This window comes from Epinephelus moara, chromosome 9 (genome assembly GCF_006386435.1).
Source record: "Epinephelus moara isolate mb chromosome 9, YSFRI_EMoa_1.0, whole genome shotgun sequence".
Taxonomy (NCBI): domain Eukaryota; kingdom Metazoa; phylum Chordata; class Actinopteri; order Perciformes; family Serranidae; genus Epinephelus; species Epinephelus moara.
In genome coordinates, this window is record NC_065514.1 from 28,744,515 (window position 1) to 28,756,963 (window position 12,449).

General features: G+C 41.4%; 1 protein-coding gene across 6 annotated transcripts in view; it reads left to right on the forward strand.

The window, feature by feature from the left end:
* dab2ipb (DAB2 interacting protein b) overlaps positions 1–12,449 on the forward strand; it is a 174,352-nt gene that overhangs the window by 156,498 nt on the left and 5,405 nt on the right. For all 6 annotated transcript variants that reach the window (XM_050053629.1, XM_050053627.1, XM_050053625.1 and 3 more), the window contains 5 exons: positions 536–828; positions 869–1,461; positions 4,270–4,407; positions 10,528–10,730; positions 10,813–10,900. In XM_050053629.1, the coding sequence (XP_049909586.1) occupies positions 536–828; positions 869–1,461; positions 4,270–4,407; positions 10,528–10,730; positions 10,813–10,900 (1,315 nt within the window). The remainder of the gene's footprint in view (positions 1–535; positions 829–868; positions 1,462–4,269; positions 4,408–10,527; positions 10,731–10,812; positions 10,901–12,449) is intronic.

Here is a 12,449-nt window from a genome sequence, read left to right on the forward strand (position 1 = left end):
TTAGGTAAATGTTGCTGTCACTTTTTTCCACCTGTGCTGCTGTTATTGTTACAATAACTTAGCAATTTAGCCAAATGCTAAACTACTCTACTTTAGCTCAACAGTCATTTAGCATTTAGCGGTGGCTATTGTTTATCAAAAGTTATGTAGGCTTGCTCATTATTCCTCTTAGGTTCCACTTCGGTTCCACTTCAAGTTATTTCTAAGACAAGAGCTATAATAAGTCTCTTTTGTATGTCAAACTCTGATTTTGTGACATTGTTTGTGTCATACTGTATGTTGCTACACATTGCTATTGCTGCCTATATTGGTCAGCCCACTCCTGATTCAAAATCTCAATGAAGCTGCCTTGGTTAAATAAATGTGCATATGCAATAATATGCAATTACATATACATGCAGCTAAAACTACAGAGTGATATTTTACCTCTTTTGTGAGTGCACAGCTCAAAGTTATCACTTGTGACTGATCTTAATTGGCTGAGGTTTTGAAATGCACGGCAGATTTACTTTATTTTTCGCTCTGTCTCTTTCAGATTAGTTGACTTCACCAGGTTACCCTCCCCTACCCCAGAAAATAAGGACCTATTCTTTGTGACAAGGAGCTCAGGGATCCAGCCCTCCCCAGCACGCAGTTCAAGCTACTCTGAGACCAATGAACCTGACCTCGGCATGGCCAATGGCAGCAAGAGTCTGTCCATGGTGGACCTCCAGGACCCCCGCAGTCTGGAGGGTGGACCTGGTCCAAGCTCCACAGATGCCATGGTTGAAGGCCAAACCTCTGGGGGAGGCTGGTCAGCCAGAGTCTCACAGGGCAGCATCCCTGGAGGTCCGGTCAGCCAGAGTCTCACAGGGCAGCATCCCTGGAGGTCCCACTCTACGGAGGCCAGGCCAGCCCCCCACCACCATGAGCACAGAAAGCACCCCAGGCCGACCCGCCCAGCTATTAGCCCCCCTGTCTTTCCAGAACCCAGTCTACCAAATGGCGGCCTGCCTGCCTGTGTCCCCTCGCGGAATGACCGACTCGGGCTCTGAGTGCCACAGTTCTGTCAGTTCCCATAGCAACAACGAGGACGGGCCAGCAGGAGGGAAGCACACCTTCTTGAACCATGGTGGAGGAGGAGGCGGAGGTGGAGGGAGCAGCGGGGATGAGTACTCCAGGCGTTCAGGAGACTTCAACCGCCGACAGCTGTCCCTCACAGAAACACAGCACCAGCCCACCGTCCCCAGACAGAACAGTGCTGGCCCACAGCGGAGGATAGACCAACCTCCACCTCAGAGCATTACTCGGGGCCGAACACCCCCGAATCTGCTCAACAGTGGACCCTACCCCCGTCCCTCCTCTGGCAACATGATGACGTCTTCACCTGACTGGCCTGGTAGCGGCGCCCGGTTACGACAGCAGTCCTCTTCCTCCAAAGGTGACAGTCCGGAGACCAAGCAAAGAGCTCAGCACAAACAGGTATGAGCTTCAAACCGCAGCGTACACATCTTTAACTTACAGCAACATAACTGAGGATGATATTCATTAAGTCGTTATTCAAGATGGCCAACTGTAGTCGTCTTAGTCTATGAAATCAACTGAAATTACAGTGATGGAAAAAGTTCCAATTACAAAATGCCCATTTGTCTCATAGCATGTTGAAGAAGGCTGTGTGGGTGGACTCAGCACAGACACTCTGCACATTGTGCCCTAATGAACTATAGTCATTGTGCGTGTAATAACAGTAATTTGCATACTGGCAGCTCATCACTTCACCACTGTTTTACTGGTCAAGTTTAATGGGCTGAGAATGAGGGTGGTGGAGGCACAATTAGCATCTTATTAACTAGCGATATACAGTATGTACTCTCACATGCTTGCAAGGCAACAGAAAACAGACCTGGTGGATATAAACAGATGCAGTATTTTGCTGGGTTAGTGTATTGATACAGTATGTGTGTCAGTGTGTGTGGTCACAGTGGGAGGCTTCCATTTCAAATCTGCACTTTCTCCAATGCCTTTGCCAGTAAATCTATGTTCTGTATTGGCAGGTCAAGTCTATAGGCTGTGATTAAAAACACTGGTCAATGGTTGCCCTTGGTGACTGGCTGATGGGAAGGGCATCTGCATCTTAACCATAATGCCTTGCTCTACTCTCTATGGAATGGTCTATGGGATTGCTTTCAGTTTGACTCAGTTACTGATGGCACTAAACCCTAATTTGATTGCATGTTCGGGGAGCTCAGCACACACATTTACTTTCAGAGAAGGGATAGTTCAGAGTTTTTGGAGTGGGGTTGTATGGGGTGCCTATCCATAGTCAGTGTATTACGGACAGTAGATGTCAGTCAGCATGCCCCAAGTTTGGAGAAGCAGGCTGGAGTCCGACATGGAAACCAAGCAATGTACTGCTGTGGAAGGATCAGCAACAAAATGTGTTTTACCCACCTAAAAATATATTATATTTTGATTAGTTTCACTGCTTTACCCTGCTGCCAGACAAAGCCAGACTCTATGTTGTTTGTGTTATTGTGTAATTTGGGGTTTAAAAAGGTTGGTTTGCATTCACCAAAGTCACACAATAATACAAACCAACCGAACAAAGCAACGGTAGACCAGCAGCTCCTATGTCAAGTGAGGTAAAATGGTGCCTTTGACGAGAGCACAGATGGAGAACTGAAGCCATGAACAGCTTCCCTGTCTGAGCGGGCTGTCTGACTGAAAGGTAAAGCGGTGAAAATATTGTTAACATAGCGTACAGTTCTAAACTGCTGTAGTTTGTTTTCAATGAGTCCCATTCACAGCAGTACATGTTTAGCTTCCGTGTCAGTATTCCCTCTGCTTCTCCAAACTGGTGGCGTGCTGACTGACCTACAGCCCCACTTTTAAAAAAATCAAACTATTACTTAAAGTTCTGGAACTTAAAGCCACTATGAGTAGACTTTTTATGCAATTATGGTATCTTTTTAAATGATTCTTGTGAAGGGTAATGTTGGATCAGTTTGATCCAGAATAAATATCTCAACAAATACTGCAGGTGTTGCCATGAAATCTTACACATTAATGGTCTCCAGAGGATGAATCCAAACAACTTTTGTGATTCAGTGACCTTTCCTCTGGGTCAACCAGCAGGTCAAAGTTTTCACTTGTCCAATGAAATGTCTCGACATTTACCACACGGATTGGTTCGCATTTTGGACAGACATTGATGATGAATCCTATTGACTTTGGTGATCCCCTGACCGTTGCTCCTGTGCCACCATGAGGTTGACATTTTAGGTTTTGATTGAAATGTCTCAACAGCTGATGGATGGATTGCAATCATATCTTGTGCAGACATTTGTGTTCCCCTCGGGATGAACTAATAACTTTGGTGGTATGACATCATCATCTGCTCAGAATTGAAATTTGTCAAATACTTTGGTTTATGACCAACAATTCTTGATGACATTCTCATCAGCTTTAAGTGTACTTTGTGTTTACTGCTAAACATTAGCATGCTATGTGCTAAACTAAGACAATGAACATGGTAAACATTATACATTTTTGATACTTCCACTGGGGGATGCAAAAGTCTGAATATTTAAATTCTGCATAGTGGCTTTAAGCTGACTTTTCCTTTCCAGAATAGTTAAGGTTTTTAATCTTAATTCTGTCTGGTTGGCAATGAATTGACATCAGTCACTTAAGAGTGTACGAAGCCAACAATGTAGTTAAGTTATGATCAATTTTATCTGTAGGCTTACTCAGAAATTAATTCCTTTTCTTTTATTCGTCTATTTGCAGATATTCACGACAGTATTTCAGCCTTTTCAAAACCCATCAGTGCTAATGAATGTGTTGGGCTGTAAAAACATCCTACGTTTCCTCTCATGTACTGTAACAGCCCACAGCTATTTCTCTACTCATCTGTCCATCAGATTACTGGCAGATGGAAGCACACACACACATATACCTTAAATGCCAGTATCTGCCTACAGGCTGATTTAAATTTCACTCATTCGATCTTACAGTGTTTACCCTCCTCGCTGCTAGTGTGACACATGTTTAAATCAGTGCTACGAGGTGTGTGCTCTGGTGTATGCGTGAGCTTGAAGACAGGGGTGTGTATCCATTCCACCTGCTGCTTTCAGTCCAGATGATTTGGTGCATTTCAAGCTTATTTCTGTTGTTTCTGTGCTGTTATTGCTACTTGCCCCCCCCCCCCCTTCCCCCCCCTGTCACTTGCACTCGGCTCATGTGTGTGTGTATGTGTGTGTGTGTGTGTGTGTGTGTTGTGTTCACTAGGCCCCCTCCCCAGTGAACCCCAGTGCGCTGGACCGCACAGCAGCCTGGCTATTGAATATGAATGTGCAGTATTTAGACCATGAGGGGATGGAGCCAGAGTCACTGAGAAACAGAGAGGATCTGACTCAGGTGGAGAAGGTAACCTGCCTCCTCATCCGACCTTTGACCTTTACCAACCCCCTCCTTTCACAATCCACCTCAACCTTCAGCCCTGATACCCCCACTTAACTGTCCTTCCTTTCTTTACCCCTCATTAGTTCCCGCATATACCTCCCTCCTTAAATCCACCCACCCCCTCTACACACTTAATGTCTGCTGGATTTATTCCCACTGTGCCTTTCCGCTAAGCCTGAGGTCCCTTAGACATACCTAAATTGTCACTTAAAGTCATAATATGGGCACTTATAACATAAAAGTGAGGTAAATATGGTTTTTTGTGCGTCAGTCTGGCTCTGCATGTGACCCCGTAATACCTCAATCCTCCATTTTCCCGAAATTGGCTTTTCAGTGGTGTTCAGGATGTTTTCTTGCCATTTTCACAGCCAGCAGTGAACCCGGTTGTGGCTATGAACTGCAGGAAAGTCATAGCAATAGCAATTATGGCAGAAAGTAGTTAGTGTGAGGCTGAATAGAGCAGGCAAGAATATCACCATGGCTGTCAGCAGGTGTCAGGGCAAATATCAGGACTGTTTTCATTACTGATTAAGCTGCAGATTAATGTCTTGATCGTTGTTGGTTTATAGAGTGTCTGGAAATAGTGAGAAATACTTCCCACAGCCAACGGAGATGTATTCAGAGGTTTTGTTTTATTCCACCAACAGCCCAAAGCCCAAAGATATCGCGTCTAAGTCATACATGACATGAAAAGCATCAAATTCCAAGCTGGAATGGTTGGCATGTTTGGCTGAGAGAGTAAAATGATTAATCTGTACTGGAAATAATTGCAGCTGTTGATCAATTAATCGACTAATAATTGCATGTAGACGACTTGGCTAACAACACGCTTCCTTAGAGACTTCAGCAGTGTTGTTTAGTTTTAACCTCCTTACTTCATTAAAGAAATGTCCCTCCACCTGGAATATCTCCACACACCCTCCTAACTTTCCCCCGTCTGTCTTAACATCTTTGGAATGAACCTAAAAGCCCAAAGCAGGTGTGTGTTTGCGTGTGTGTGTATGCACATGCGGTACATCCACACAGACATGTTGGAGCTTGTGTGCGCTTGCATCTATGTGAGAGATGGAGACAGAAAGAGGCTTTTTGCTGCTTCCTCTGCCTACGTTCCTGTTTCTCTTCTCAGCAACCTTTACAACCATTCACCCTCAGCTTCGCTTCCATGCTTTGATTGGCTGCCACATTGCTCCCCACCCCCCCCCCTCCTTTTTTTTCCATCCATAATGAATACAAACCTGTCATCCTAACATAGCTCATACTTTATGGAAGCCAGCAGCCCAGGCAGGGAGAGCAACCAAAGAAGGCAATAACTTCAGTCTTAACAAAGAAGCCGCAGACACCTTAAAATAGCAGAGCAGCAACAAGAGAAGGATTGGAAAACAGTACATCTTCCACAGCAGCTTAGACACAGGCTGCAGCTAATGGCCCATACACTCTTAACAATACAGGCCCTACAGTAGCCATTTTAAGCTTTCACATGCATTTACATAGACTGTATATATTCAGTGAAATGTAACTAATTAGGGCATGCATGTCTTGTTAGGAGGAGCAGACATCAAAATAGAAATTCCAGTGAAGCTCATCTTTTAAATGCACAGATTGAAGTGGTTGGATTACATTTCTCTGCAATTGTACCTTATATAATGACGTGACAAATAGAATTAGCCGATTTAGATGAACACAAGTAAGTGCAATAATAAGATGGTATTTGCATGTTTTGAATTCAAAAAGAAATGCCATTTGACATTTAATTTTGCAGTTGAATACCACTGAATATACAAGAGCAGGTTTTTAAATGCAAAGCAAATATGAAACACAGGAGGGCTGAATTTTTGTACCGTGCATTTTTTGATCTTGATGTCTGGTTCTGTTTGAAGTCATTTTTTTTATACTTTATTGCAAGATAAAATAAAATTTCCTGTTGCATGAAGAAATTAAAGAAAAGAAAATCCAGCAGAAAACACAAACAGTAATGTACATATGCATGATTTATTTAGAAAAAGCAAAATAAAACAATGAACATACAGTGCTAATATCATTACCAAAAAGCACACAAAAAAATACTTAGTTAAATACTTAAGCTGTTTTACAGAAAATACAATTAATGGCCAACTTGTTGATTTCACTGATCATTCATGCAATCAGCATATTATGTCATTCCCCCTAGTTTAATGACAGATAAACACTTCCTTAATATTTAATTGTGGGCCTCATAATCAAACAGATTGCTCCATCGTTGGCAATATTTGCATTCTTCTTGAATTTTAATTCATAAGCGTATTCTCTCCGACTCCAAATCCCATCAGCTATAAATACTTTTCAGATATTGATCCATTTCTAGAGTCACTTTAGGTTGTTTCTGGCCAGAGGGAACACTTTTTGGTTGAACTGCTTGTTAAATTCAGAATGTTTGGGGGATTAAATGTGCAACTATTACATGTATTAAAGTCAGTATGCTTTAATCAGCCACCACTGATGACAATAATAATTTTTTAGTAATTTAATTTTACTTTGTTATTTTATAGATTGGGTTTTCATACTTTTTTTTTTTGTCTTTCTCTTTTAACAGTCCTTCTAGCTGAGTTTCATTTTGCATTAATTGTGTCCTGTAAAAGACAAAGAGTACAACGTTGGTGTGGTTGGAAATATAATCTACCTTAATCATCATCAGGTGTCACATCAGGACAGCAGGTGCAGAGATGCATCTGTTTAAACCACCTTTGTTTTCCAACTCTCTTTTCTCCTGTTCTGTTCCATCAGTATTCAGATGTGTTAATTACATTTGCTGTTTTAGTTAGTTGAATTTCAAATGCGCAGAAATCAAAGAGCAGTAACAGAGAAAAAACACTGAGATGATAAACAGTCTGTTATATATACAGTCGATAATACAGTAAGAGTTATACAAGATTATAATACCCTGATGAATTCTGTTTTGTTTGTTTGTTTTCAAACAATGGATGAGGCTTCCTCAGCAGGTTGATTTATGCTGAATTGATCTGATGTTTCAGGTAGAGATGATGCAGGTATCATGAGAGAAGGGCAGCGGTCAGCAATAAGATTAAACCATGTTTGATTGTCTCTTCAACTTCATTTAAGAATATGATTTAAGAGTATACATTTAAAACTGTTAGTTTTAGGATTCATTTCAGCACCATGCACTGTAAGATAGCCTGGTGAGGAGCTGGACTGTTTCCATGGTTTGCAGTTGGTTGCTTTATTTTAAGTTAGCCTTGTATTTACATTATTTACCATAAAACGTGTTTTTTGTTGTTGTTTTTTTTAAAGTGAAAGTTTTAGTGTTAACTTTGAACTTTGAAGAGACAGATTTGTCCCACCGGCTGCCGCTTGCCTACCAGTGTAGGAAAAGACATCCAGGGTGCAGAGCAGATGTGCCGTGTGTTTGAAAGAGAACAGGACAAAGGCAGTTAGAAACACACTGGATGTCATTCATTCTCAGGGGATCTAGTGACAGGAGCAGAGGGATATTAGAGACAGAGAGAGGAGTGGAGAAAAGGGTAGAGGAGCCGATAAGATAAATCTATTTGAGGTCACCATTCCTCCTGGGAAGAGCGGGATGATGGGAAAAATGTCCCAGTGGTGGGCAGGAGAGTGACGTGGGAAAATAAGGAAAGAAAAATGACCCCAGCAGCATCCTCGCTCTTTGTAATTGAATCTGATCATTCAGGGTGCTCTGATAGTTTGTCTTTCACAGTGTTCTCATCAGTTATTGCTGAATAATGATCTGGATCATGTTCAGGTATAATACTCAGATAAAGTGGATATTTTGGGGTGTTTTTAGTATAGGTTGTAATTATTTGATAAAAAAAAAAAAAGTATATTATTGCTGTTGATTGAAGGGTTGATCCTTACATTTACAGCCATAATAAACAAGATTTTGACAGTCAGATTGATATTATCAGCCAGAAACATCATTTAGGATGAAGCTTTACGAGATAGCTTTTTCTTTAAAACGATTGAAAAGATGAGGATTTAATTAAGTCGGGCAAATTGTTTATACCAAAGTATAATGATCTGATGATGCCTTTTAGTTCTGCTAGCAGCGTGGTTCTAGGGATAGTGATCAATCAGTCAGCACAGGCATTTATGACCCTTTGAAGATGAATTGGTGAAATTTGGTGGTTGTTAAACTTATCACCAGGTCAAAATCTAACTGTATTCTTTACTTTGTTTTATGACCAAATTCCTGCAAAACTACTGACATTCCCATCAGCCACAGCTGCACTTTGTATTTAGCGCTAATTAGCAAATGTTAGCATGCTAACCTAAAACGCTGAACGTGATAAGTATAAAACCTGGTAAACGTCAGCATGTTAAAGGTTAAGTTCAGTATTTTTCAATCTGCAACCCAGTTTGTGTCTAAGTAACTAAAGGGAACAACCATCTTTGAAATTGGTTCAGTGTTGAGCAGGAAGATTGCAGCTGGCAGCGGTGAAACAGGCTGTAGTGTAGCCACTCGGGGCATGTTTGCACGGTCAGTGTACATCCACTAAAAGTGTTTGTTTTTGCCACTGACTGGTTTTGATTATTACTAAGTGTCTAAGAACGGTATGGAAAATATCACAACAGAGATAGACTTTTTTTGTTGAAGAGGAGGATGCTTTTGTTTAACCAGAAACAGCCCCAGAATAGCCATCGCCAAACCCACCAGACTGCATTTAAATAAGCAGTAATTTTAGCGCGTATACAGCCGGCATATTTTCACAACTAACTGGGTGAATTAGGGGTTTATTTAAGTCAAATCAGAGTTTGTGATAGTTGGAAAAGCAGAGAGATGAGCCGAGGCGTTTTTTGTGAGTTCTATTTTGATTTTGTGAACGCTGAATGAGGCATGTTTTTCAGTGACAAAATTACTGTTTTTTTAAATGGAGTCTGGTGGGTTTTGCGATGGCAATTTCAGGGCTGTTTCTGGTGAAACAAAAAGGATCTTACTCTTTTAAAAAAAGGTCTATCTCTGTAGGGATCCTTTTCATAAGTTGTCAGACACTTGAAAATAAATAATCTGAGCATGTCAGCAGCAAAACAAGCACTTTTAGTGTATAACTGCCTGAGTGGTCAATTGCAGCCTGTTCCGGTTGGTGGTCTCGGTCAATACTTTCAAAAATTGTTGCTCCCATTAGTCACCGAGACACAAAAACATGGGAAGAAGGATCCAGGTTGAAAAATACTGAATTAACCCTTTAACAATGTGATTGTAAGCATGACAATGTTAGCATTTAGCTCAAAGCACTGCTGTGCTTTAGTACAGCCTCACAGAAAGCACGGCTGTAGGCTTTTATTCTTGTTTCCTGGTCTGTAGTTTTACTCTCACTAGACTCCCAGTGACACGCTGACTGATCACAGCATCCCTCACTGTTATAAGAAATGTGTTTTTCGATCCAGAAGACATTCGATTCCTCCATTAGTTTCTCCCTCTCGCCCGGAGAAAACTTCTTCAAAAGCCTCTCTAAGGTCCAGCAAGAGGTCAGGGAGAGATTTTCAGAGCTTATTTCACAGACCAGATACTTTACTGGTTGCACATCCCTCCCTCCTCACCCTCTCCTTTCTTTACTCATCCTAAACTTCCTGTCTTTTCCTTTCCTCAGTTTTTTGCCAGTTTAACCTCTCAACAGGTCAGTGGTTTCAGAGCCAAATCAAACCAGGTCTGACTCGGGAAACAGCTGAATTTGACACAGTTATTTCTTTTTTGACATGAAAGTTTTGCTGGTATTGATTATAGCTTCTCTGTGTGAGTAGGAGTTTTTGATTGGACAAAATAAAAGATTTTACTTGTGGCAGCTATTCAGGTCTAGTATCAAAGTGCAGTAATGAAAATGGCTTGTAAATGAACCGTGTGATTCCCTTCTGTATTCCAGACAGAAATTATACTCAGTCTCAGGAACAACAGGACATAATCTCAGGCCTGATTGAGAGATTTCTTTTTTGCTCTTGACAGCTATGGTAATGAAGACGGGGACCCTGCTGATAGGGTTGATGATGATGATGATGATGATGATGATAATGACGATGATGATAATGACAACTGCGATGATGAGAGTCTCCTCATCTCTCCGCTTCTTTGTTCAGTACCAGCAGGAGATCGCAGTGCTGCAGGAGAAGCTGCGGGCGTCGGTGCAGAAGCTGGAAGAGTACGAGGCCCGTCTGAAGGGTCAGGACGAACAAGCCCAGAAGGTGTTGATGGAGTACCAGGCCAGGCTGGAGGAGTCGGAGGAGCGCCTGCGCAGACAGCAGGACGACAAGGACCTCCAGATGAAGGGTATCATCAGCAGGTAGGTAGAAGAAGAAGCTGATGTGTCAAATGAAGCTTTGGGTTCTTTTCTTAGATTTTAGTAACATTTGTCTTGTTTCCAGGTTAATGTCGGTGGAAGAGGAGCTAAAGAAAGATCACTCAGACATGCAGGCAGTGGTGGACTCCAAACAGAAGATCATCGACGCACAGGTCAGTTGGCTATTTCACATGTCCAATGACAGAAAATATCCTGCGCCCCTTATGGACAGTACATATGGTTCTTTAGATTCTCTCTGTCTGTGCGTTTCAAATTTGTATGTGCTGTCACTTGCGTCCTCTGCTTGAGAAAACAAAGGGTCACTGAAATACAAAGAGATGTTTAATTCATAGGCGTCTCAGCTCTGGCACTGACAAGCTTGAATGGCTGAGCAGAATTTCTCAGCTCCCTCCCACTCTCTGTCTTATAAAACATACATTTACAAATTCCTTATCTAGTTTTCTGTCAACATGTAGCTCTTCTATAATCCATGTGGTTCTTATTCTTATAAAACTGTGTTTAAAATCTGTCAGAAAAAAGTGTTGCTTTAGAGCGGCTGCCTGCGAGGAATTCTGAATGCTGATTGTTGGGAATATAATTATAAACTAAGCAGAGAGTGACTGAGTGGGCATAACTGTCGCAAGAAAGGATTAAACACTGCTGCTGTGTTTGTTACAGTCATCTGTGGACACCATTTCTTATACATGCCAGAAAAAGTGTACATTTTATGCATGCAAACACGGAGACACAATTAAGTGCAAATGTGCATCTTTGGAGATTAATGTCAAAGTGATTTTACAACAGAAACGAAGGGGGGGGGGGGACAATGGTGCTGCAACATGACATTTGCACAAACCCAGACACGGACATGCATAGGTGATTAATCTCCTTCACGCCTAAAGTAATGAGACTTTGCATCTACAGACAAACACCCCACAGTAAGGCAATAAGTTGTCTCCGTCAGTAAACAGGCAGAGAGAATGAAAATAAATGTCATTATAAAGACAGGGAGGGAAGTTTGTCTCTGTGGCTCAGCACTGCCTACATTATATAATTAACACAGCGAGCCTCATGGAAGAGCCACTCATAGGGACAACTCTGTAAGAAAAATGAAGATGTGTCATACAAATCATGCACAGTGGCTCCTGTAAAACACTTGTTTGACTTAAGCATTATAAGGCCTTCATTTGAATTCATTTGGAGTTTGAATGTGTAACAAAAAATCAACTGAAATGAAAATAAATAACAAAAAGAACTGCAAGAGCAACAGTCTGTTCACCATATCAGTGTGATGTGCATCATGGCTTGCTAATTTTTTTTTCCCCTAGATTTTCTCATTAGTATTTTGGCGTGAAAACTTGAACAACAATTAAAATTCTGCCAAAAATTCTCACAGTCTAAAAGCACATCTGTGTGGCTTGCAAAACAGTGACCTGATCCCACCTCTGCTCTTTAATAAGAATTTTATGTTTTCGTGCTGGCAGCAGCCAGAACACCTTAAGTGAATTTCCTCAAATTTGGCACAAACGTCCACTTGGACTCAAGAAGGAACTGATTAGATTTTGGTGGTCAAAGGTAACTGTGACCTCACAAAACATGTTTTTTTCCATAACTCAAGAATTCATACACTAATTATAACAAAAGTTCACACATATACGATATAATGATTAAGTGTTGACATTTTATACCCAAAAGGTCAAAGGGCAACTTCACTGTGACATC